Below are 27,356 nucleotides of genomic sequence, written 5' to 3'. Positions count from 1 at the left end.
TTGTGTACCTATTAATTAATATGTCAGCCAACAAAACTGGAAAGAAAATGTGTGGCATCATCATGTTTGTTTGTCAAATTTCTTCAGGAACAGGTTTTGCTTGCCCAAGGCCACCACAAACAAATGACCCTTGGAAAGCCCTCTTTCCTGTGTTGATCTTCATGGTGAGCATTGCTGCATTTCTTAGTTAGTGAAACTGGATGTGCCTCAAATCTTAGATTTACAATTAAAATTTCATTCCGTATCTACTCATCTTGTTGTATTGCCTAATCTACTTTTGATAAAATATGTGGAGTCTGCAACAATATTTGTTTACTAAAAAACATAAAAAAATAGTTCCTGTATTAGGATGACAAAACAACAAAGTAGCAACACAAGCAAAGATTCCAACCTGTATACAAGAGCTAGAATGTTCAACATAGTTGCCACATCAGGGTGGTCATGGCCTGATGTTTTCTCCAAGTCCTCTAATGCCTGTTTGCAGAGTGGTACTGCAACCTCATAACGACCTTGTGAAGCATACTGAATCACCAAATTGTGAAGGGTCCGCAAACGAGCTGGAATCTCATACCCCCCATGCTGTGCAGCCACATCCCCGCTGCTTGGAGGCTGTGCTGTGTGGACAAAAATGGATACATTAGAATTAACATTCTGCAAAATTTCTCTGGTTTGTGAAACATAAGCCATTATAACCACTCTGAATAATACAAAGGATACTTTATATCCATCAGTGCTTTTAACTGCATATTCTGAAATGCTTTGCATTAAGGATATTGCATTCCTCTAGTTTTTCTTATAACCATGCAACATGTGTAAGTAATTATATACATTGTATTAAATGATTTCTTTCATCAGTGTTTAAAACATCGTAGAAGTTGCAGAAAAATTCATATAGTTCATGTTAGCATCAAGGTTTAAAGTTGCATGTATCATCAGATATATAACAGACAGACAGACAGACAGGATGGTTGTTTTAGTGTTTATGCATTTAAACACTGTTTAAGTAAATAAAGAGAGCAGCAGAGACTTTTTTTGTTCACAGAAAGGTCATGGGATGCTTTTTAAAAAAATAAGTCTTCATGCAGCTATAAACCTCTTAGTGACTCTTCTAAATACAGTGCAAGCAGACTAGCAGGCAGGCATTGCCTTTCATTTTCTCTGTGCTTTCCCACAAAAACAGGAAACTCAAAGAACACTTTTTTATAGCAGAAAGTAAATTAAATTGTCCTCAAGGTAAAGGTCTCTAAGTTACATTATAAAGCACAAATTTAATGGTCTTTGTTTAATACCAACTATGTTACCTGTCGAATTCACGTAATAGAATACATTTAAAAATGTTGAATATCTCTTACTCTATGTGTACTTTCAGTGCCTTTCCTTGCTATCCACATGTATCTGAAACCCCTCTTGAACGGCGTGTCCTGTCTCGAGCCATAAAGCCTGCTTCTCAGACTTTCTTTATTCGCCTCCTGTCCACTTTTATACTTGCCATCTTTGAAAGTGGCTTTCAGCATACATCCTACACCCTTACTCCCCCTTGTGTGTCTCACTCTCAAAATTCCTTTCAACCACCTCGGCAAAGCTGATCTGACTAATCACACCAAAACTAGGCTGACCCATCAGATAGCTCAGACAGATGGAATCACACACTGACCTTAGTATTTTTATTATATACTTTACTAGACAGCCAATACATTGTTAAGCCTTTATTTTACACAAGTGCAGGCACATGATAGCTTTAAGGGGTGACTTTGTTGCCGTTAACAGTTTTTCATACGTTTTTACTGCCTTCCCAATGGAATAAAAGTCAGGAAAGCCACTGTGATTAAATTTAAAAAGGATCTACTTTAAAAATCCTGTATTTTCTTCTTAAGTGTACATTATTTTCACAATCCTTGCTACAAATAATTTCAAGTTAAATATTTGTAATTTACTGTATATTTCTTTCAATATTTATTAATAAACTACAGCTTTTGGTCTTATTTTTTCCATATCTTTCATATAGATCTAAGGTTAGACACTAGATTTTCTAATCACATACTTTAGCTGACTATCCCAAGGATCAGTGAACAAGCAGACATCAAAAAAAGCAGCTAATTGTGCTGTTATAAGAACCAGCCAATTGTGTACATTTAGTTTGACCCCGGGATGACCTTGTTCACTATAAAAAATTTTAAAAGGATTATATTCTCACTGGCCACAAAACAAAAAGACAATAAAAAATTTTAAAAGGATTATATTCTCACTGGCCACAAAACAAAAAGACATTCTACTAAATATTATTTTTGGATAACCTTGGATTTACAAAAAAAAAAAATCAAGAAATTCTCAACTAGTTTAACAAATGTGAAAAATAACTGCAGTGTGGTCACATTTTTTAAATCAAAACTGCAGTCTTTATCAGATTTTCATTATTAATAAAGTGCAGTTTTATATAACATCAGAATCTAAGCTCTTACTTTTTTCTTAGTAGAAAGTTTAAGGAAACATTAGAAAGATAAGAAAGACATCCATCCATTATCCAACCCACTATATCCTAACTACAGGGTCACGGGGATGTGCTGGAGCCAATCCCAGCCAAAACAGAGCGCAAGGCAGGAAACAAACCCCGGACAGGGCACACGCCCACCACAGGCCGCGCACACACACACACACACACACACACACACACACACACACACACACACACTAGGGGCAATTTAGAATCGCCAATGCACCTAACCTGCATGTCTTTGGACTGTGGGAGGAAACCAGAGCACCCAGAGGAAACCCACACAGACATGGGGAGAACATGCAGACTCTGCGCAGGGAGGACCTGAGAAGCGAACCCAGGTCTCCTAACTGCGAGGCAGCAGCGCTACTCACTGTGATGCCCATAAAAAAGACATTAACACCAAATATAAAAACACTGTATATACATACATGATTGCAAAATGATCTATTTTATAAAAATTAATGTACAGTAATTGATATTCTTTTTACATATAAACCCTTAAACGCTGATTCCCAACCAGTTCAGAGAAACTCTAGTAGATGAACCATTGTCATATATGCTCTTCCAAAGGTCACGTTCCAGGCTTGTCTAAGGAAAGTACCATTTCTTTTGAGCCCTGTCCTTCTATCAGCTGACGACACCAAGAACTTCAAATTAAAAAATTATTACTGAACTTCCAGATAACAGCTAAAATGTAAATACTTCTGATATTTTTTCATAAAGGGATACATTAAGAAATTTTGCAGATCATTCAAGGTAAACAGTTATATCATCTAACTTGAGCTTAGTAATTTAAATTATTTGCCTCCTTGCCTACTAACAAATGGTGCATGGGCCTTCCCAAAAAAGTAGTTTGTAGTTATGTAAATAACTTTCATGTAGTATGGGCTGTATGACACTCCACACTACAGCTCAGGTTACATGCCTCTAGACAGGGCCCTACTAGTGGTGCTACTTGTGCATACTGAAATGCTGCATAGCTCTTCAGCTGAAAGTCTCATGAAAAGCTCAAGACTACTTCAAGTTTCCTCTTTGTTTTTCCAATGCTGAAGTGTTAATACTTGCCTTCTACTTTACATTAGATATAAACGTGTTCCTTTGAAATATTCTCTGTCCCATTTCCAAGTAATGTCACATACTGTGAAGTATTCCAGAGATAATTTGACAATAGGAAAATTTCAATGATGTCCAACTCAACTGACTGGTAATATTTCTGTTTTATCAGTTGGTTTGTATTTGCTTGTCTAAGCAGTAAGAGAACACCTCTACCACATCAATTAAACCATTCAATTATAACTACTACATACTGTGGTCAAGTTCAGTGGTTAATCTGAACAACACCTTTAAAAGATAAGCACATTTACACTGAAAATATTAGATGCCATGATTAAAGCAACATTATGATCCAAAAAAATGAATGTTATGTACTACATTCTATAAAACACAGTTCAACAATCTACATATAAATTCATTACATTACAAGATATACCCACTGTAAATAAAATAGCATATAGGATTCATACTCAGTAATGTGCAAAAATATGAATAGACTAAGTTTTAGAGTAAATTTTATTTATATTAATGAGTCAGGAACCTAATAAACAGCAGCACTCCACAAGACATAATAAAGACTCACCTTGGCCTTGGTCATCATCATTGGGAAAGAGGTCATCAAGGCTATCCTTTGTGGTCTCATTACTCTTCTCATCCTAGTCAAACAAAAAGAACCCCGATTTATACATTTTAATTTAGATTAGGCATATATTTTGTAGTACTAAGGTGTTGTACCATGTTAGCCATTATGGATGTAGTGAGAAGTCAAGCAAAATGACACCTTTTATTGGCTAAGCATATATTTTTACATTTTTCAGACTTTTAGGCATTGTGCATTGAGCAAAACAAATGAGTTTTTTTGTCAAAACGATCATGTAGTACTATATAGCCAAAATATAAAATCATCTTATACATAATTAGTATGCAGTTTGTAATTTTTTTTTATTTTACAAGTTTAATTTCAATCAATTTCGGTCAGTACAATGGTGCACTAGCACTGCTACGTCATGAATCCAGTGCCTTGGGTTCAATTACTGGTCCTTATTGTTTTTTGGGCATTGTTACCACATCACCCCTTGGTCCACATGGATTTTCATTGCCTGAAAACCTATATGTTAAATGATGAATCAAAATTCACCCTGTGCAAGTGTTGTGAGTGTTTGAATGAGCTTTCTCCAGGAATACTTTCTGGTTTGTGACATTGCTGCCATGATAAACTACACTCTGCCCAAAAAACCTTAACAATGAAGTGGACTAAATGAGTTTAAGAAAGACACAGTATATAATTTGCATTTCTTGAAGTACTAAATGATTCATTAACCTGCTAATTATCTTTCTTCTAAAGGCTAGGGGATATACCCCACTTGGTACAGTACAAAAGCCTGGATGAAATCCAAAGAAAACTGGCTGGCCCAGCCATTGTTATATGAGAAAGATGCACATCTGCTGCAAATGATATACATTAATTAAGTAATACAGTAATGAAAAATAATGTTGATCAGTCTTGATCAAAAATTAATTTATCCGGAGAATACTAGATTACATGCATCAGACATTTTCACAAGTTACTGGCTATTAGCTATACATATTGCAGCCATTTAGGTAACAAAGGTTTAAATAAATAAATCAATGAAGGGTTTTTGGCCAGTTCATACCGAAGGGGACACATCCTCATCAAATTTCTTAATCTGATTCATGAATTCCAGGTGCTTCTTTTCCTCTTCCAGCTGTGCTACAGTTTGCTCACTTCTCTGCAGTTTCTGTTGGGTGTTGGCCAATTCATCCCTCAGCCACTGATTTTCCTGGACAAGGCGCCGCACTTGGGCCCTTAGCTTCTGCTTTTCTGACTCTACAGCACTCAGGTGACTGGAAAGGGCAATGATAACCTGTTGGTAAGAAGTAGCACAACCAGCTAAGTTGGCAAAATTTACAAAAAGAGTATGAAACAGGTGAAAATTACAGCTCCAGACAAATACTTCTGAATACCATGACTTGTTCTTTATTACTACCAGACAAGCTCCACCTACCTGTGCCTCTCCCAGTCCCAGCTCAATGGCATCTAAGGACTTGCGTAACAAGCCAGATTTCTCTTGCACCACACTGGCCTCTTGTTCCCTTTCCAGAGTTTTCATGGTTTCCAGTAATGTGGAAAGAATTGAGTTGTGCTCATTCTTCAATGTTTCCAGACCCTGGATCACAGCCTTAGTATTAAGCACTATCTCATCCTGTGTCAGCTTCTCCAGCTTTTCATCACGTGGGTATACCATTGTTGACATGGCACCCAATTCTTTCCTTCACCTACCATGATAAAAGAGAAAAGTGATCAAAACCATGAACCTTATGGAACAAGTTTTTATAATCAAGTTTATATTTAATGAGCAAACGAACAGCTTATTATAAGGCTAGAATCCAATGACATGTTTTATATTACAAACACGTCACCATCTCTAACCTCTTTTCACTTGTTTGGTTATTCCAGGATAATGAAGTATTCATTACCACCCATCCTGCTCATTTATATTCCTTATCATCTCTTGAGAGCCTGAGAAAGCAACATGGCTCATTTCATTTCCTTTGCATATGACAATTATGGTTCTGAGCACAAGAAACTACCTTGGCAGCAATCATATTAGTTAGGACTAACATGGTACAGCTATACATGTGCAAAAGAATAAAAGTTGCACTTTTTTTGGTATAATGTTATAATGAAGATCATTTTTGTAGCCCAGGTATACATGTTATATATATATATATATATATATATTTTTTATTTTTTTATTTATTATAGTGGCAGAAGGCTGAGGGGCAGATATATATGGAAGAGAAGGTTTGTGATTTTATTTGCATATTTGTAGCTGGAAATCCACAAAGGGAGAAAATGAATCACGTATCTTAAGCTTTCGACTCCCACGAAGAATCATCATCAGAGGCAAATGATTAGACTTAAAGGCAATTTATAGCAAACTAGACATTAAGCCTGTTACAATAATGGGCACTAGAACAGTAGTGCATAAACATTAGTAGGAACAGTCTGTATTAAATGGCAATGGACCTTGTATGTGGCTGTAATATGCATCACTGTATTGTGTGCCTTTAATTTTCTCCCTTAGTAATACTGGTTTGTATTTCTGTAAAATGCCTGTAATTTTGTCTGACAGTAATACAGTGGAACCTGATTTGGTCGTGAACCAAAGTAATTTCCACCATAGGATTTTATGTTAATACAATTAATCCATTCCAGACCTATGAACTGTATGTAAATATTTTTTTTAAGTTTTTAAGCACAAATATAGTTAATTATACCATTGAATGCACAGCGTAATAGTAAACTAAATGTAAAAACATTGAATAACACTAAGAAAACCTTGAACAACAGAGAAAAACTAACACTGCAAGAGTTTGCGCTATAGCCTTACGACCCGCTCGCTAAAAACACTTTTTTTAATGAGTTTTAAGCACAGGGAAAAAAATGAACATTTGAAAAATCTGTAATTTAATACACAACCAAGAAAAGTAACATTGCAACAATGTTACAACACAATGTGTGTGTGTGTGTGTCTCTCTCGCCTGTGTGTGTCTGGCTGTCTCTCTCTCTCTCACTCTTGCGCGCCCTCTGTGTGTGTGTGTCTGTCTGTCTGTCTTTCATTCTTTCTTTCGTTCGTTCTTGCGCGAGCCTGTCTGTCTGTCGCCTGTGTGTGTGTGTGTGTGTGTCTCGCTCGCGTGTGTATGTGTGCGTCTGTCTGTCTGTGTCTTTCTCGCGCACACACCTGTGTGCGTCTCTCTCTCTCTCTCTCTCTGCACACACAGGGAATGCACAGGAAGAGACTGAACACGTGCCGTGTGGCCCAGTGCATGCGCACTTCACCAGAAGACACACATATGAACACCTGGACGCACACAAGGGTTTTATTAAAGAGGATAAGGAGGGGAGGGGAAGGAAGGAAGGTGGATGGGTGGGGGTCAATTGGGTTGATAAGGTGGGGTTCAGAGGGTGTTGGTAATATTGGTGGTATAAATTATACAGTATGTATTAAGGACTGCAACAAGTCACTTCTATAGACTGGACCCCAATTATTACAACATAACTGAAAAATTTCATGCCCAAGTATAAATCCTACATGACCACTACAAAGCTTTAACCAACTATCAGTATATAAAATAGAATTAAGAGGCCTGCAATGTGTGTTGGTTTGTGCACTACAATTAGTCCATACAACTGCTAACTACTTCAAAAGACATGATTACATGAAAAATACTATTTACAGTATATAAGCAATGGAAATATATATGTGTGTACACACACAAACAAACGCACAAACTAGCTAAAGTTCTGACATGTTCTATGACAGTGGGCCTCAGTTACTATGTACTGGCTTTTGCAGATAATCAATTTGAAACAAAATGTTACAGGACACAACAGGAAAGTCTGTTCTTTAGAACTGAAGCAGGTTATCAGTAGTAATAATAGGAATTTTGAGAATGTGTTTCCTCCTGCCTGTTATCCTATGCTTGCTGTGATATGTTCCAGTTTTATGTTGAAGCTTCAGGTTTTTTTTTATACCATAGCCATGGCCAAACAGTAAAGTTGTAACTAAACTGTGTTTTACTTTATTACAAAAAGCAATGATGTTTGCAAGGTGCATATTTAGGTAGCCCATGCAGTAAATTAAACGTATAAAATGCTTGTATTATATACTAAAATGCATATATGGCATACTAAGATGCAACACACCTCCTTGAGCCAGGGTGCCAAGAATTGGATTAAGTGGTTTTGAGAAAGGAATTACATGTAAAAAATGCACTGGAATATAAATCAATGTTTAATGGAACCTACCTGTAAAATAACAATGAACAGATTTTTCTGTATTATATGGAGAATAATGTCTATTGAGATTTTTGGTACAACTTCACTACACAGTGTAAACCAGAGTAATGCTCACACATTGATGCTGCTCCGCTGGGCATTTACAGCATAAAACACACACAAATTCACAACCTTCTTGATTTTTTTTTAGCTGTTATAGGTCTGTTACTGTTAAGTCAAGAAATGTTTGTATATAGTGTATGAGACAAAACATCAACATACGTTGCAAGTATGGTCACGACCAGAAAAAGAAAACACTGTAAAAGTTAATAAAGTTCAATGACCATTTACTAGCACAAAAGATAATATATAGTTTCAGTACTCAGTGTACACGTTTCAGAATTGTGTGTACGAGACAAAATCAAACCCTATTCCAGTATTTGGTATACGTAACTGTGGAAAATTAATTAGGCCACAAAAGGCAATGGAAAAGATGCAATATTGTGAACTATAAATATGGTTAGTGTAGGCAATAACATTTTTGGCATTCTAGCAGTAGGTGGAAATATTGTACCTTTACATGGAAGTTTTAAAGATGACGTTCCACAAGTGGAAGATTTGGTGGGGTGGTGTCCACAGGTGCAGATAAAGAATTAATAAATCAAAGGGAGGACTGGATCACACTTGATGTTAAGCCATTTGACCAGCACTGTATATACAGTGTGTATCCCCTCTGTCTTCTCAGCCAACTTAGCGGTATTCATTAATGTTATTATGATGATTCAAAGGCAAAATATGAGTGCCTGACAGCCTTCTTGTGAGATGTAGAAGGTTTTTTAAAAAAAAAAAATGTGACGACTGCAGTTTAGCGCTTTGAGAAATTTCTGCAGATATTTGGAGCCCATTAACAACACACCCAGCCAATCGGAGCAGATACCTACAAAATCCCTAGATGTACCATCCTGCCAAATTTCACAGGAAGTATTGTTTTTGTTGATGAGTGAATGAGTCAGTCAGTCAACTTTGCATTCTGTAGCCTTATGCAAAAAACATTTTAATTATTTTTTTCCTTAATCAAGCAACACTCAAATCACCCTGAATGACACAGCAAAAACAATATTTAAGAATTTTTTCTAATTTATTAAAAATAAAAAAAATTAAATAACACATTGACAAATATACATTATATATACATTTGAATCTAGAGAGAGAGAGAGATGCAAAGTAAATATATAGAGAGATTGGGAGCATATATAGATTAAAACTATAAATGGAAATATGGAGATATAAATGCGCTCCACAAAAAATTAAAAATTCATTTCTACAGATACAGCTACAGAGAAAGATACATGTCCTTATTTGACTCACTGACTGACAAGAAATTCTTGGCTATTTGCTCACAACTGAAGGAAAAACCGTTTTAACCAATGGATGAATTTCATAATCCTGAGGTACAAAAAAATTCAACCTCATCAAAAAAAGTTAATTTATTTGAAAAAAATCTGAGAATGCTGTCATGATGTTTAGCATTTAATAGTCAGAAAAGGCAAATTTAATGCCAGTTTATGGCAGTTGCAGAGTAGCACATAAAATACCAAATCCAACTCAGTAGCTTCTTAGTTCAAGTTCCGCCTGTATCCTTTTTCTTATCTTGATTTTATTTGTTTCATATCCAAAAATAACTTTTTTGTTGAATAGATATCCAAATGACACAACAATATCACCATGCATTTACCATATATTGAATAGCCGGTAATGAATTAAAAGAAGGAAATATATGGTGAAAACATGCAATTGAGAGTAAATACTTCTGACTGAAGCTGTCAACTGCAATAACATATTCTCAGAAAGTGGTGAAGCATTAGAATTTTTTCTTTGTTGCAACAATTCATTAAATCATGTACACCAAGTACAGATCATAAAGGGAAACATTTGGTACATTAGAAGCATGCCAGTGCTGTATGATTTATTCCAGCACTCCATAACCTGTGTGACTGAAATGACATTTTTTTTCAGTAATCCAAACAAACTGTCATAATTTACTTCAATCTCCTAATGATATTATATAAATAGGGATGTACTGAAATATGTTTTACAAGTTAGATGAGATCATTTATATTGATCTTCCAAGCTACAAGAAGCTACATTTTTTTAAACTGCTGTACAATGTGTCTAATGGTAGCGAGATTAATTATTGCAAAAATAATGAATGTTTCCTAATTTAGAACTGTGTATGGTCTCATCAATGTGGCACAATAATATAAGCCATCCATTTACTGAGCATGTGTTATCCATTGCAGCTTTATATGGAGCAACAAACTATCTAGGTAGCATACAATTTTAACTAACAAATGCCTTTCTTGGCCTTCCAAACTTTAATAATGTATTAAAAGTTCAGCAATTTAGGAATATGTCAATCCAACCACTCAATTACTTAACCAAATTGTGTTTCCAGGAAAATGTAAGAGAAGGAAATGGCTAGATAATCCAATGCGTAAGAATCACTGATAATTGTGACTGTTCATTTGCATTATAGGTCAGTGGGAGCCGAAGTCTCTTCTGCCAGCAATGAGCACAAAACATGAAGCCATAGAACTATACTGCAACGATTCAATTTAAGAGTCTTAAAGAAATGTGACAGCATATCTTTGAACAGTATGAAGAACCTCTAAAACATGCAGTGTGTTAGTCTAAATGTAAATGTGACCATGTAATCTTCAAACAAAATGTACCCCAGTTCACCCCAAAAAAGTTCAAGAGTTTTTTTAAGAGCATGCTATTGAACTGAAGTTTCTATAGTGTGCAAAACAGTAAGACAAAAGAATGAACTTTCTCTTAGGGAATAAAGTGTACTGGGCATATTACAGTCTCAATAAATGCCCTGAGCAGGACACAAACTGTACGGTAGATTAAATGTACACCTTATAGCATACCTAAGTTTCACTATATATTTTTAAAATAAAACTAAGTCAAATGAAAGTCATGTAGGTGTCAAGAAGTTAAAATCTCAATGTGATTCCAGGTCGCAATCAAATCACAGATTACTAGGGAAAATATAAAGTACACATTATATACACTAACTCTAGTTTTAAATTGTGCCATCTGCATGGGCACCGTCATTTAAACCCATGTCAAAATTAATGAATAAATCTGTAGTCCTCACTAAATTATATAAAGGTTATATTTCTAAATAGCTTTTAAATTCAAAATATATTTAGCTGTTTTGATTTAATGAATATTAACCCCCTTTGGTATGTTATGGCTTACAAATTGACCTCAGGGGTTCAGCACATAGAAGCATGGATTGGTACACCAAATTCTAAACGAAGTTTTGTGTTTGCCTGTATATAAAAAGTTTACGCATAAACTGTACCAGCACTTATCAAATCAGACCCTCTAGCCTTGAAAGCAAGAAGCGGTCTGTACAACATTGTGATCCAAACGTGTGTAGACATGCACTGAAACACAAATCTGAATCTTTTCTACAGGCTGAAACAGTCCAAAGAACAGTGTCAAGTTAATTAGACAATTTGAAAAGAGCACAGATCTACTCAGACTCTTTTTAGTGTTATTCATACTATAATTTCAGATGAAGTACTCAAAAGAGCCTTTGTACAATAAATAAACGGAGAACCCATCTATGAACATAACAACAATGTTTAGAGCACAATACTGTGGAAGAATAATTTAAAGGTAACATAGCATTCGTCTTAAACAAATAGCATAAAGGGTTAATAAATCTGGGAAACCAAATTAAGGTCAAGTGAACAACAAAATGTACACTGAAATGTAAGATTTGGTTTAGGAAAAATACTGAGATGGTCAAGTTAATAAAGAATGTACCAGAAGAAAGGTTGATGTAATATATAAAATGTACTGAAGGATGACTAAGATGTGACTAAGAAATCAGCAGATGTCCTATAAATGAGAATGGACAGTTGTAATATGCACAGAAATTTCAAGGGTGGTGTCTCATCTCAAAAGGTATAAGAAGAACCAGAATATAATATAATAGACTTTTATTCTATATAAATATTTTGGTGTAAACCAACAAACCAAACAGAGTAAAATGTATGCATTGATTAACACTGTATGTAAATTCAACAGTTTATAAAATGAACCTCTATCCTTTGTTTCTCTGACCATTCTAACCATGCTGTAACGGACTGCTTCTGAAGAATGCTCCCTCCAAGGCATTTTGCTGAGGAGTAATTAAAAGATACAATATTAGAGGATGTTTCTTTCTTTAATAAGATGTTAAATTTCAACCACAATACCTATGAGAAAAGCACTCCTGAGAAGCGGTCACATAACTTGCATGCTTGGAATTTGCAAAGCAAAACACTGACAGCAAGGATCTCTGGCACAATACAATAAAAACTATAATCCATGTGCAGATCATCAACCTTGTAAAAAATACCCCAGCAAGGAACATGGTGATAGTAGCCTCCTGTTAGTCAGATGGTTTCCAATAAGCTTCAGAACATAAGGGACACATGGAGGCAATTACAAATGAAGAATTTGCTTCAGTCTGTAAAAACTCTGGAATGAAGATTCAGTTCTTCCATGACTATGACTGAAAGAATACAATCCAACCAATAACAGGGTGCCTTCTTTGCTAGAATCTATACTCTACCCTCTGAGAAAGCACTTAATAAACTTATTACACTCTTGTTATTTTAAAATACAAGTTGTAAATATTTTGTTACCCTCCAGGCTTGTAGGGTCTTGGCGAGAGATCATATCACGCAGACTGTTGCATGCAGCTCAAGTATGGAGGAATATTTCGGACAAAATAAAATAAATAAATAAATGCGTAAATAAATAAAAGTACTGTGAAATGTGAGGATAAATAAATAAATGTGTCACGAAATGTTTTTTGTTGCTTATTTATTTATTTCATTTTGTCCGTAACATTCCTGCAAACCGTCATGAAATATGACTTGAAATAAAACTGTCACTTTCACTCGTCAAAGTTGAGAGGGTGGGCTCTAACACGCCCTCTAATTACTGATTGGTGAATCGAAGTACAAGAATTAATTAGAAAAATGTGTACTACTGCCGATGAAATGGATTCTGCCGAAGATATTACGTATTTCAGAGAGAGAATTGATGATTTATCAGAAGAAATTACAATATTGGTGGCCCTTTTAGACTCTATTTTTGAAATTATCGAAGAACAGGTGGAACGGACTCTACTACACTCCAGTTCAGGTGATGCAGTACCCTGCTCTGGATGTCCATCTTTTGACATTCCATGCAGTACTTATTAAACATCACTATTTCACATCAATTTTTATATCTGAGGAAGTATTTCTTATGCAATAAATATTTTTTTCTCTTTGATATCTTTGGTATGCATAAAGTGAAAAAATAATATATATGTAACAACTTCAGCAAGCAGCATGCCAAAGTTAACCATTACTGAAACAATTAAATAGTTTCAGAATACCAACCCATTTGACCTATGTAATAGAATGTTTTATATACATGGCATGCTTTTCATGATATAAAAGTGCAAAAGACCAAACACAAGATACAGCTTTGTCTTTGAAAGATAATATTCTAAAATAAAGCAATGAAAAATAAATAATAATGTCTCAGCTTTCCACAGCAAAAACTGTATAAGCAGGTTAGAACACTGGGTGAAAGTTTGTTACCATTTTTTTCACTTCACCCCAAATATACATCTAATATTTTTAATCAGAACGTGTTTCTGGACTGTCCTACCATACGTTGGCCATCCCGATGTCAACATTTCGTGGTCTTGGGTGTCTCATCTTCAAAATTTTGAGGTCTTAAATAGCTGATGAAATGTACCATACTTTAAATGGAGACAGATGCACAGCAGTTCTTTCAATATGTCTCTGTCTGGTACATAAGCTCCTGCTTTCTCAATCTGTAGCTATCTGCAACCCTCTATAGGCAGTGTTATTTACTGTCTTGCTTTGCTCCCCCACATAGTCAACAGATATTTAAAAAAACTGTCTAAAATACGTAAATACTGAAAATTAACTACAAAATGCTGTAAATTAAGATTCTCTTTTGACCTTGGCACTTATTCCTACATAAAAATACAAAATAGAGCACTTTATCAACCACAACTTTAGTTATAAATGTATACAAAAAAAAAACAGTAACTGGTTTAGCCAGTACAACTAGAACAACCAGGATTAAGGTGGGACAATATGTTATAAAGGAAAGTGTGCCTACTGCTTAAAAAAATATAATAATTAAATGAACAACTTACTTGGGCACTTAAACTGCATCCTAAAATGTCACAGTGGCTTACAATAACTTTATTTTAACATTTGTTGCTGCTAACTTACATAAGCATCTAATTTGTTCAGTGTGGCCTTTCTAAGTGGTACATTTTCTGTTTATTAACACTGAACAATTTTAAAATTTTCCACTGCCTGGATTTATTAATCTTTTGCCTGTCCCACTGACTTTGTACCTGACCCTCATCCTTCCACTTGTGGATGTAATCAGATTTGACTCTATGCATAGCACTGCTTCTGCCAACAGACCTCTCAATCAAGTGTGGTGTATTGGCTCTCTCCTTCTCTGAAATTGCTCAATAGGAGAGCACCTGTGTGAGTGTGACAATCCCCCCAAGCTTCCAGCTGGGTGCTGAAGAGCTGGTGTTTGCTTTGGTGGATGAGAGGGTCACCTCTATGCAACATCAAGTTGCAGAGAAGGAAACGGTTACTGTTCTTTGCATGAGTGCACCAAGCAACTAATAAGTCTGTCTGTCCTTGTTAGAGACATTGTAATCAGACGCAATGAGATGTAACTCACTCTAGGCCAGATCTGCTGCCTACTGTAATTATGTCAGTACAGTATCTGGGTGGCCAAATGCCTTCACGTTAACTGCAATAAATCAGAATGTGATCCCTTTAGTATCAACCACACAGCTGATCCTTCAGTCTTACACTTTGGATATATTGAGTGGTGCCCATCAATAAACATTTTGGCTTCTACACCTTATCAATTAGTGCCTTCATTTGTATTCAGAACATGTTCCACATGCACCTTCATTTCTTGAATGAGTACGCAATACACTTTGTTATGCGTTCACCTCCAAAATAATTCACTTCAATAAGTATCCAACTGAGAAAATCTGCGACAGCAGCAATCTGTTATGAGTCTGTGTATACCCTATATATCATGTCTGCCTCTTTCAGGATAATCATCAAAACTAACGTTATCATTGAAAAAGACGACAATTAACATGTGAAGACTGTCAATAAACAACCTAAAGGTAGCACAGTCAGCTCTGAGGTTTCTTCACCTCTGTAGTACTCACTGGGCTATAGCCCTAAAAAAAAAACAATAACTCTTTACTTTTAATACATTCACTTCATGTTACTGATTTGCTTGTTTAACCCATAGCACTTTCTGTTCACTTTTAAAAGTACTATAAGATTATGGATGATATCAGGATGAAATAGTTAATACAAATCAAAATGTGCAGTTTGTTATACTCTTCTTTATTTACTACTTCTTGATTTTCATATCACTTTCAGTGTCCCTGCTACCACATCATTAATGGCCACTCAGTAATCCCATTGTTCCATCCCACCACCCACCAATCCCCACTTTAGGGTAAAAGTATTTTGGCATCCAATCTTACAGTGATTTAATTAATTCATCGAATCACTGTGAATGTTCGATGAGGGCATACTGCAACCAAGTCTTTTTTAGACGCTTGCTTCTTTACTTATGTGCAGTGTTGTTTATGTTGAATGGCTGCCAAAGTCAACCATGCATCACAGTGTGCACCTTGGAATCAGTATGAAGATTTAGAAACAATCTGGTAATTAGTCATGTATGGACATTCACTTGTGCTGATAGTTCCAGTTACATGATGCTTCTTTACTCGCAAAGCAAAAGCCTTCATGCACCTCTAACCCAATTTCAATGATTTACCGTAAAATGCAAACAAACAACAATATCCTGACCTCCTACTTATTAGAACATGACAGAATTAGTTACTCAATTAAAAATCTGTAGACTTTTACTGTGACCATGCCTTTTGTGAGTGATTTAATTTAACATATGTACTTACGCCTCTTGTTTGAGAGTGCTTTTAGTGTAATTCAATTTATTCATGTATTTATTCTTCTGTAAAAAGATCTTCTTTGTATTATTTATTGCTACAGTATGCAATTATTTAATCAATAGCATTTCTCTAAGAAGAGGGGAACCATCTCCGTTGAGTATCCAATTTTACCTACTAATAAAACGTTTACAAACAACATTTTGAGCAATACAGTACATTTTAAATTCTTTTTTTTTTCAACAAATGTATTTTGGTCTTGGGTTCACACACCTTTAACTAAAGGTAGCATGATCACTGGTTATAGTATTTAGAAGTAAGCAGTCACATCAACTACTAAAGATTTCCTCTTGTAAATTTTGTCTTTCTGCTGTACTGACACGGAAACAATTTTAATTTTGTTCTTATTTTAAGAATTTACTTTTCTGTCATCAGTTTACTTCCTTAATTATTAGCATGATCACTGGTTATAGTATTTAGAAGTAAGCAGTCACATCAACTACTAAAGATTTCCTCTTGTAAATTTTATCTTTCTGTTGTGCTGACGCGTAAACAATATTAATCCATCCATTTTCCAACCCGCTGATTCCAAACACAGGGTCACGGGGGTCTGCTGGAGCCAATCCCAGCCAACACAGGGCACAAGGCAGGAACCAATCCTGGGCAGGGTGCCAACCCACCGCAGAAACAATATTAATTTTGTTCTTATTTTAAGAATTTACTTTTCTGTCATCGGTTTACTTCCTTAATTACTTCCAATTGTCCATCCATCCATTTTCTTAACCTGCTTTTCCAGAACTTGCCTGATAAAAGACAGTTTGATAATAAGGCTGTAAGCATGTGTGTGCCCTGAGTAGTACTGTTGCTGCACTTTAGTCTGGTTCCTGCCGTGAACATGCGTTGATAAAATAGACTATGACTCTACCATCAAATATTTCTAAAAAAGTTCCATTACAGACGGCCAACAGCATTAAATATACTGTATGCCTAATTCAGATTCACTTGTTCCGATATGCTTATCATAATTGTTTTATCATAACATTGACATGTAGCATTCAGTTCAACCAGGGATCAAAGTAGGACTATTTTTGTTCTTTATTATTGTTGAGTATATTTGGCCGATTTAAAAGACCAATTTATAATACAGTTGTTAAAATTCATTTTTACAACTGGGGCACAGTTCAGTGAAATGCTTGTGGATTATGAAGCTGAGGTGGATACTGACAAACTTGGGTTTTAAAATCCAATGTCTTAGTCACTATGCCATACTATCTGCCTGTTCTTAATGCACAATTTGTTTTACTGATAATATTTTTAAAATGTTAGCCAAGTACATGTGTGAAACAATACAGAAAATAAACTAAGGCCATATAAATGGTTAAGCAGGCTTGTGGAAACTGATCAGTAAATTAAAAAGACAATAGCTGTTAAGCTGGGTTCAATCACTTCTAGATTGCTTAACAGAACTCATTACAGTGCTTTACAATAACACGCTGAAAACAGCAAAAACATAAAGGTAGTTTCAAGCAACATAACATGCTATGTTTTAAAAAACACTCAAATATCAAAATATTCTACAAAAATGATAAAACAGGAAGTTTAAAATGCAGTAATGCTTGTAGCCCTGGATTCTGCCTTTGAATATGTAATACACACACTGTACTTGCATGTGCTGCACGTGTCCAAGGTGAACAATCTCTGGCACGCTAGAACAAAACTCTGGAATAAGGGCTGGCTCCAAGGGACAAGTGCGACTTCTTTTGAACATGGGCCAGCATTTTCTTTTGCATATGTGTGGGAGTTTCCCACTTCTAATGATAATGGGAATGTATGTTATGACTTGCAAGATAGCTTCATTTTTTTATGTGACATACAGGAATGTTGTGCTGCTCCCAGAGTGGAACTTTGATGAAGCAAAACTGGCCTAGGGTTACATGATGTCTACCCCTGCTTTAAATATTAACCTTAGCTGCAGAGGTCTGCATGTGACTTGTTTTACATTTTTCATTCTCCCACAGTTTCTTCCCACACCCACTTGCTTTAATAGTGTTCATTGTGTACACTAATACACTGTGGGCATACACATATAACAGTAAATCTATTTGCCAATGTAAACATTTTTCTTCTTTAACTTGACCAGATAGGCCAGGTTGCTAACTTGCTAACTAGTTCAATCTCTAGTGCAGTTTAAACCATGACAAGCACAGGCACATCTTAGTCAAAACAATTTCCAGTACTATAAAAAGGTCAAATTATTAGACTTGATTTTCTTTTTTTTTTTTGACTTTTGCATAAAAAGCCAGCAGACTGTAACTAGCATATGAAAATCACATCAGCCTACCAATCTGTCATTTAGTTATGAGGCTGCATAGATGTAAAATTCAGTTTAATGAAGTAAAATTTGCTCTGAGTGCACAGTAAAATTGGAGGAATGGCAGACATTCATGGGGCAGCAAAAACAATTCAAGTGGACAAGCTTCAGAACTAGACATGCACTTGCAAGATGTAGATCAATGTAGAAAAGTGCCAAGTGCTTCACATGGGCAGCAGGAACACTGATTATAAATACAGCATTAGATGGGAGACACTGCCCTAAAGGAAGCAACCTATGAAAAGGATTAAGAGGTTAATGTTGGCACATTTTCATCGTCTAAGTAGTAGTAGAACCAATTAAAAACATTAGGTTATATCATAAAAAACCTGACTATAAATAAAGGGACATTATGCTCAGTCTATTTAATACACTAGTGAAACCACATCTAGAGTACTGTGTGCAGTTCTGGTCAGCGCACTACAAGAAAGACACAATAGCACTTGAAGCTGTGCAGCTTATCCCAGGACTTAAGGACATGTTCTACTCCGACAGACTCTGAGAATTAAACCTGTTCAGTCTCAAGCACTGGAGACTGCATGAGGACCTAAGCCAGGTGTTTAAAATTCTCAAAGGCATTGTTAAAGTAGATCCCACCAAATTCTTTCAACTTAATTGTGAATAACATACTCAAGAACACCAGTGGAAATGAAGGGGAAGTGCATTTAGGACTGAAGCCTTTCCTCAGAGTATTGTAGGAATCTGGAACAAACTAGACCAAGACATGTAGTTGAAGCAAAAACCTTGAAAATGTTTAGTAAGTATTTGAAAAAGATATTGGGACAGCTTAGCTATTAGCTAAACAAATGAGCCTGATGGACTAAATCATCTCCTCTCATTTGTCAAATTTCTTATGTTCTTATGACATTGCTTCACTTCGAATGGAGGACAGTGAAACAGTTACAATGCAGAGACTGTACAGTGAAGAGCTATTTCCTGCCAATCATCTACCAGCTACAGTACATTGTGAATGTTTGTGTCTGCTTGTCTCCATTTCCCTACCTACCTTAGGCTTCTATCACTTCACCTTGATAGCTGGCTTAAAACTGATGGGTAATTTCTACCAAAAATGTCTGCATTATATGTAGTAGTGGTAGTAAATACTGAACTTATGTATATCACCCATTACCTTTAATATAATATTATTACCTCTACTTTTCTGAGGGCAAATATGAAGAAGAATTTACAGTAAAACTGACAGGTACTATTAATCACTGATGAAAAATTCAAAACAGTGCAAGTGAGTTTTGGCTCCAAACTGCAGTTACTGAAAGGCAGAATTGTGATTCTTAGACCTTGAAACAGGATGTGAATAGGCACACTGCATGGGCAGACATTGATTATTAGAAGAACAGACGATTCACTGACTATTCATGAAAAGCTACTATTATTGATTAGAATACCAGCCTTATTTAGAACCAAGTTGAATATACATCCTTTCTAATAACATACTTTTTTTTTTTTTAAAATCACAGCTCTCATAGGGTGGCATAGTGATGCACTGGTAGCACCTAGGGTTTTCATTCCGAGTCCTCTCTGCATGGAGTTTGCATGTTCTCCCCACCCTGTGTGGGTTTCTTTTGGGTGATTCAGTTTCTTCCCACTGCCAACTTTGTTTCTGCCCCATGACGGACTGGCACCCTGTCCAGGTTTTTTTCCTGCCTCGCACCCTATACTAGCTGGGATAGGCTCCAGTCACCCTGCAAACCTGGTCTGGATTAAGCAGGTTAGAAAATGACATGACAGCTCTTCTATTGCCTTCAATTTTATCAATGGCTTAGGATATAGTGGGTTGGATAATGGATGGATGGATGTTTCTTCCATAAACAATACATTTTATGCCAATACTACGGAAATAAATCTGTCTAATACCTGCCATGGCCTGATAAGGCACTGCTGCAACCCTGCACCCACACTCAAACAAGAATGGCAGGCTTTCCTTGTAGATTATTTATAGCTGCACCTGACGTATTTAGAAAATAGGAAAATACAGCTAACCTTATCAGATTAGATGACAAAACTGATAAAATTAGAACAGCAGGTTACTTAAATAGGTTGTTTCACATCTAGAAGAAATTCTTAAAGTGCTGTTCCATTTACAAATGGTCTTTTTACCTCTGAGCCCTGAACCACTCATGTTGGTGAGCTTGCACTGTAATGAAATTATGTGCATTAGAACATCAGTCCATTCTGAATACAGGAAAATCAATCAAATCATAATTTACTTAAAGAGATGGATCTGGGATATGCTCTGCCAAGCGTACATTGCCATAGCATCACTTAAAGTACTGAATTTTATCATCCATAAAAAAAAAAAATCACTGAAATGTCCACATGATGCTTTGCCACTTAAGCATGTCCTAAAAAGAATAAAAATGGGTATTACAATAAAACAGCCATTAAAAGTCTGATAGGTACTTATTTAATTAAAACAACACCAAACGCAATAAATAGTACAAACTTACAAGCAACTCTGAAAGGCGACCATGCAGTTTAAGATCATGTGAAGCATTAACTTATGAAAAAAATGTAATATTTAAAAATGAGTTATATGAAAACTGGATTTGTATTTAAGGTATAATTCTAATATTTTGCAAAATACTCTAAAATAATGTTGACCTGTGGCAGTAATGTAATAATAAAAGACTGGCTAATAAAACATCAAGGTCACTCAGAAAACAAGTAACAAAAACAATGTAGTGGCCATGACCCAGTTTCCCAGCACATCGTAAAACAATTTGACTGTCAGACTGTCAAAGTAAAGCAAAAGCAATATGAGATAAATATAAAGTATAGATCCCAACTTTCTAGTAATGAATATATTTTTGTGACTGTAACATTATTCATTTTCAGATGACAAAGAAAAAATAAACAAAAGCCAGATAAAGGTCTAATATCTGAAAGAGATTATAAAACATAACCTGCACCAAAGTATAGAAGATTTACCAGATTTTACACAGCGCCTCCACAATTCCACTGTCGCATAATTCATCCACCAGGTATCCAGTCGTATGCTCATAACATCCCTAACAAATTTATTTTTAGTAAAATGTTGTTAAATAAACCATTTTCAGAAAATCGGTTTGCATACAAAAAGAGGATGCTGAATTAACTGGACAGTAGTCTTGCCTAGTAATTGTTCATTCTTTGCCTACCAACCGCTTCACATGACATTAACATGGCTCATTGTGGCCCGAGGAACATGTAAAACTAGATACTAAAAGAAAGGTGAGTTAAAACATTATCAGGAGGAAAATATAACATTTCAACAACACTTCAACAAACAGAAGATCAATTCACCACTGCAGCTTCAGAAACTGCCAATGAAAATCCCAGAAATATTGGATTTGTGGCTTAACAACCAAAGAATGAGAGAACAGGAGGGTCTTTAATTCAAAAGCTTGTTCCTGTTTTAATGCACTCCTATTGTGCACAAGAGGTTTTTCCTGAAGTGGGTTATTTAAAAATGTCAGGCAAAAAAAAAAGAAAATGTTTGTTGCATATGATATAAATAACCAAATTTTTTGTCCGTTTTATAAATGTTTTGCTATTGTTTACTGTTGGTCCCCATTGACACTTATCATATCAGGAATTTTGATATTTCAGTTATCCATTAAAACAAGTGACAAACAATCTTTCTTGGCCATTACTATATACAACATAGGGAAAGTAACGGGTAAAATGTAATTTTTGGATGTAGTATTCCCTTAAAGTTTACCTAGAATACGGCACAACATTCCTTGTAAACAACTTACACTTCCTAACTTAGCTTTGCAAACATCAAACAAACATCACAATTATTTGATACTTGGCATTAATTGTTTATATCAGAGATAAACATGTGGCTTGAATTTACCATTACAGTTATTTATAGAGTGACACTACCAATGCACAGTAGAGCTTCAATGTATTGATGGTGAAAATGCATATCTCCAAGTATAAACCATAGGTGAATAGAGCATATTATCCAAAAATTACTAACACAATAGACAGCACAGTATATACTATATCTTTACACCAAATTCTGGCATTAACATTTTTCTATCTTGACAGGATTAGGATTAAAAGATGGTATTTAACAATAATGCCTTGAGACTACAGACTAGAATATCAATTTATTGGGCTAGTTAGTAGATGGACTGGTGATACTCCCAGTATAGGGGTCAATATTCTGACCAATGCTGCCAGGATAGGCTCATGCAACTATGACTCTGAAGTGCATAAGTAGCATGAAATAGATTGGTGGCTAGAAGACGTTGGAAGATGCCTTTACCCAAAGTAACTTACAAGTTCCAGACACATTTATGCATACCGTATATTATACTGCATTGCTATTCTGCCTTGTGTCTGATGTTTAGGATAGGCTCTGGACTCTCATTTCCCTAAACTAGATTTGATAGGTTTGAGAATGTGAATGTATATATAATTTAACAACTGAAGCATAGGCAGGTTAGGTAAACGTCTCATAATTATAAAAGGGGATTAAAATGGAAACCTTCTTGTCTTAAGGTGTTATGGCCAAGGACTGCTTATACATTTAGGATTTCTGATACATTTGCACAGTTAATCAACATAAACACGATGCTGTTACTCAGCAAGTCGGGTAGAAGAAGCAAAGTTATGAGTAAACATATAAGATAACAGGTGAATCAGTTATGGAAGCATCATCACAATGCATAACAAAGTCCTTTCTGTTTCATCTGAAAACATGACTATAGTTTACTAAGATTCGTCAATAATAGGGCTTCATATCAAGATTTTCAGAAAGCTACACTGACAGATCACAGAGAATCTACAAGCAAATGTGATCAGTAAAATCTCAAAGTACTAGCAACAAAAAAGCACCTAAAAGTATTTGATAAATACCAGTAGCTAAAATAAAAATCAATCTGCCAGTGAATACTTTGCAATGTCATATTACATTTGGCACAATAATTTAAATTTATGCCCTAGAATAATCAGATCAAATTCCCTTTAATAGATTCTTGCAGTTCTAAAGATAAATTACTTGTTCCTGCTCATTTCCCTCATAAAAAAGGCAACCACCTCCAAACATTTCTTTAACATTAATTTGCTGTTTGCTTTATGGCATAACATTTCAAATATGTGATGAAGGAAAAGCAAGTGATCACAAAACCATGTGCTCATGCAGAATCTGTTATAAGTGGTAATAATGTGAGGAGTAGCAATGGTGTAAAACAATGTGAGCCGTTCTCAAAATGACACTGTTTCCAGGATGTATAGCTCATCCAAAGCACTTCCAGTATGTGCTCCTTAAAGCCAATGTCTCATTACGTGACGTCTAGTCATTGGCTATATCAGATTTGCTGACCTTATCGCCAGACCATGTCCATTTACGTGACTGAAAATTGCAGAGCAGGTCTACTTTACCAAATGAGGGCTGACCTTACAGCAACGCCATGCTCGGCACTTCGTGTGACAGTAAACAACACACTGACTGATAGAGACAGCAATGTATGTAGGGCTAACAGGTACAATTAGTTCAGTCACAATCTCTGCCCTTTTTATTTTCTGTTTTTTCCATTACATTGGGGTATACAACACATCAAACAGATAAGCCCCTTTAAAGTTTGCAAGGTCCAAAACATCCACAGTCCTTATCCCTTGTCACTTTACTGTATGTATTGTACTTCTGGGTGAGCATTCATTGGTGGTCAGCTCTCATGCATAGAGAGCCCACCCCTATGACTTAAGACAAAATCAGAGTGAGTCACAGACTAGTTGGAGTGTGTGTGGTGGGCACATCACATTACACAACTGGCTTCATAGAAGCACAGTGCCAACTGCCTCCAACTCTCTACAATTATGTAAATGAAAGCTGAAAAACTGCTTAAAAAGCTGCATAATGTCACATGGCCCTAAGCAGACCTCTGTATTGCATGCTGGTCAGACATTCAAGTAAGAATTTCACTCAACTCTTCACATGACAATATTACTGCTACTAGTATGTACACTGTGAGCTGACCACAGAGTGACCAATATGAATATAAACAACATTGGTAAATTGCCAGCAATGAGCTGTCACTGACACCAGATAAATATGGTATGTTTATTGATATATAGACACACAGCATACAATCAACCAACAACAGGTTAGGCAAATGGCAAACTGCTGATAGCTTACCTGCAAACATTTCATCCATTGAAGAGTGACAGTCTTTTAAACTCAAAAATATTTCAATAGCTACGCTCAAGGACACCATACAGATATAATAATTGCAATCAAACGCCCACAGTGAAACTGCCCAATATCTTTTGATAAACTTCACACTGCCCATAAGGCAGATTACTGGCAAGTCAAAGCCCAAAATGTATGAGGTTGGGAATAAACATCAAAATAATAAACGCAATTATGGGGTCACCCACAGCCCCCAAAGTCTGTATCAGCCCAAAAGTATCCCATTATTAATGTATTAATTACTGGGTGTCACACTGAAGGTTAAATCCTGAAAAAAAAAAAAAGTCAGACAAAGCAATTCCATGCAGGTACCTGCCTACGATTACGAGATCGTTATCAGTAAAGACCAGCAAGATGCCTCCCTCCGTGGCTTCAAAACAAAACAACGGGCAGCTACCTCTGACGCACAGCTCCAATGAATTAGGGACGAAATCGGCGAACCCCAAGCGTGGTCTGGAGCCCCTTGTCCGCAGTTCCACCTACGACCGCTGGGTGGACCTCCCACAGTTTGGCCGAAGCTTTCACAGAGTGACTGCAATGCAGCAGTCATAGAGAATCTGCAACGAAGAGCAGCGGCCAGCCTCGACGTCTGCGCCCACGTCAGTGCCAACTGCGCGCTATCACCAGCGAAGTCCTTGAGGGACGCACGACACACACACACACAGACACAGACAGACTCGATTATGCCTCGCGCATACCCGCTCCTCACCAAACATTGTGAGCGCGCATTTCATTCAAGGCAGCACAAGCCCCGCGCGCCGTCTTCACACGTAACGTACAAACAATCAGAAACCAGCGAACCACCTCCCAAGGAGAAATCGCCTGCACGCCTTGTGTACGCTGCACAAACGATGCGACATCTGAACAATGCGGTGGGGCCAGGACGAATTTACTAAATTACTATTTGGGATGTAGCGGTACAACACAGCGCTATCGAATAGACTGCAACAGCGTGCTAAAAAATAACAAGCCGGCATCTCTTGGGATGGGGGGAGAAAGGGCAGATATATTTGACGTAACATATCACTCGGCCATCACTGATTACTAGCTACACAATCCTTCAAAAGTGACACCCGTCTAGTCACGAAACATGCAACAACAACAATAACGCCGTGAGCAGCATCACAGTTGCATGTCTGGTTTTTAAACACACGCTAAAAGCCAGGAAGCCGCAGGCGCGCATCTTTTTTGTTAGAGGCAGCTTGTACGTGTAAAGTGCCTCGAGGTCGTTTAGATCTGATGACACCGTCAATGGAGCCCCGACTGGTTTAGACACAGGCCGCCGGTTGCGTATCACGAGCTGGTCAGCGGTTTGTCCTTCCGGATTAAAAGACCCCCGGTTGGAGACTCTCGGGTACCTGTCGTGTCCAGCAGTGTTCAAAGCAGCAAACCCAGGAAGAGCAGGCTGCGGATAGATGCAGCTGTTGCCGGGCTCTCCGTACTCGGTGTGTCTCCCCTTTGCGGTTCTCTCTCTGCAGCAGCTCCAGAAAAGCTGTTCATTCACCTGCGTCACGAGGATGTATCAGCAGGTAGCCAAATCCGCTGTTCTTCTGAAGTCCTCACTGCTTGTCGCTGCACCACGGCTCTCGGAATTTCAGCATAGACAGGAACGGTGGAGCCGCGCGTCCCGGCTCTCCATAGCGCTCGCTCGCTCGCTGTTCTCCAGACGCTGGAAAATGGCTGTGCGCGCGCGGAGGATTCCCACAATCCAGTCCGAGACACTGACATCATCCTCAGTCCAGGCAGTGTTACAAAAGGCCGAGATTTTTTTTTTCTTTTTTGTTTCATTGAAGGGTCGCGACAGAAAAGCTAGATCAAAACACGTCATGCAGGAAATAATTAATGGACCGCATAATGGTTGGTAAATGAAAGTGGACATCAGTGGATGAGCTTTTGTCTTGGAATATCACAAAGGCTGCTGCTTCAAATTAGTGTCTCACGGATGAGGAAAATGTGTTATATAACTGTTTCCTACTTAGAGATGAATTCGGAGTTAATATTACCGGTAATTTTTTCGCTGGAAAAAAAAGATAATCGGAGTTGGATGCTTTTGTACCAGAGATCAAAGTACACCATCTGAGAGTAGTGAGTCAGAATTTCAAATATACTGTTAATGATTCAGTGAGATGCAACAAGTCTGTCTTCCTAAAATTAATTTCAGATAGGCTTGTAACAAATTGAACTATACAGACATTCCAAAACCTGAATATTGCCACCCTCCAAAAACAAAATTTAATAATTTATTTTATTATTATAGTATATGACTGGACTACTACAATCAGTTTTCAGGTGTTTTTTCTGGGGGGGTTATTATTAATTTTTTGCAGATGCTCTTCTCTGGAGACCTCAAGTGTTACCTAAGAAAACACTAAT

General features: G+C 36.7%; 1 protein-coding gene across 4 annotated transcripts in view; it reads right to left on the bottom strand.

Moving 5' to 3' along the window:
* LOC120539252 (kinesin light chain 2-like) overlaps positions 1-26,671 on the bottom strand; it is a 57,698-nt gene extending 31,027 nt beyond the window's left edge. The window contains exons 1-5 of one of the 4 annotated variants that reach the window (XM_039769149.1): positions 26,342-26,671; positions 5,575-5,845; positions 5,203-5,433; positions 4,131-4,203; positions 392-614 (exon numbers count right to left, since the gene is read on the bottom strand). In XM_039769149.1, coding sequence (XP_039625083.1) covers positions 392-614; positions 4,131-4,203; positions 5,203-5,433; positions 5,575-5,823 — 776 coding nt within the window. In that variant the 5' untranslated portion in view covers positions 5,824-5,845; positions 26,342-26,671. Of the gene's footprint in view, positions 1-391; positions 615-4,130; positions 4,204-5,202; positions 5,434-5,574; positions 5,846-25,295; positions 25,343-25,380; positions 25,557-26,341 lie in introns of those variants that run through there. The other 3 variants (XM_039769150.1, XM_039769153.1, XM_039769152.1) reach the window with 3 other exon arrangements.
* Between the last annotated feature and the right edge of the window lie 685 nt (positions 26,672-27,356).

This window comes from Polypterus senegalus, chromosome 11 (assembly GCF_016835505.1).
Source record: "Polypterus senegalus isolate Bchr_013 chromosome 11, ASM1683550v1, whole genome shotgun sequence".
NCBI classification, from domain to species: Eukaryota; Metazoa; Chordata; class Cladistia; order Polypteriformes; family Polypteridae; genus Polypterus; species Polypterus senegalus.
The sequence above is the reverse complement of the archived record's forward strand: the minus strand, read 5'-3'. Positions and strand labels throughout refer to the sequence as shown.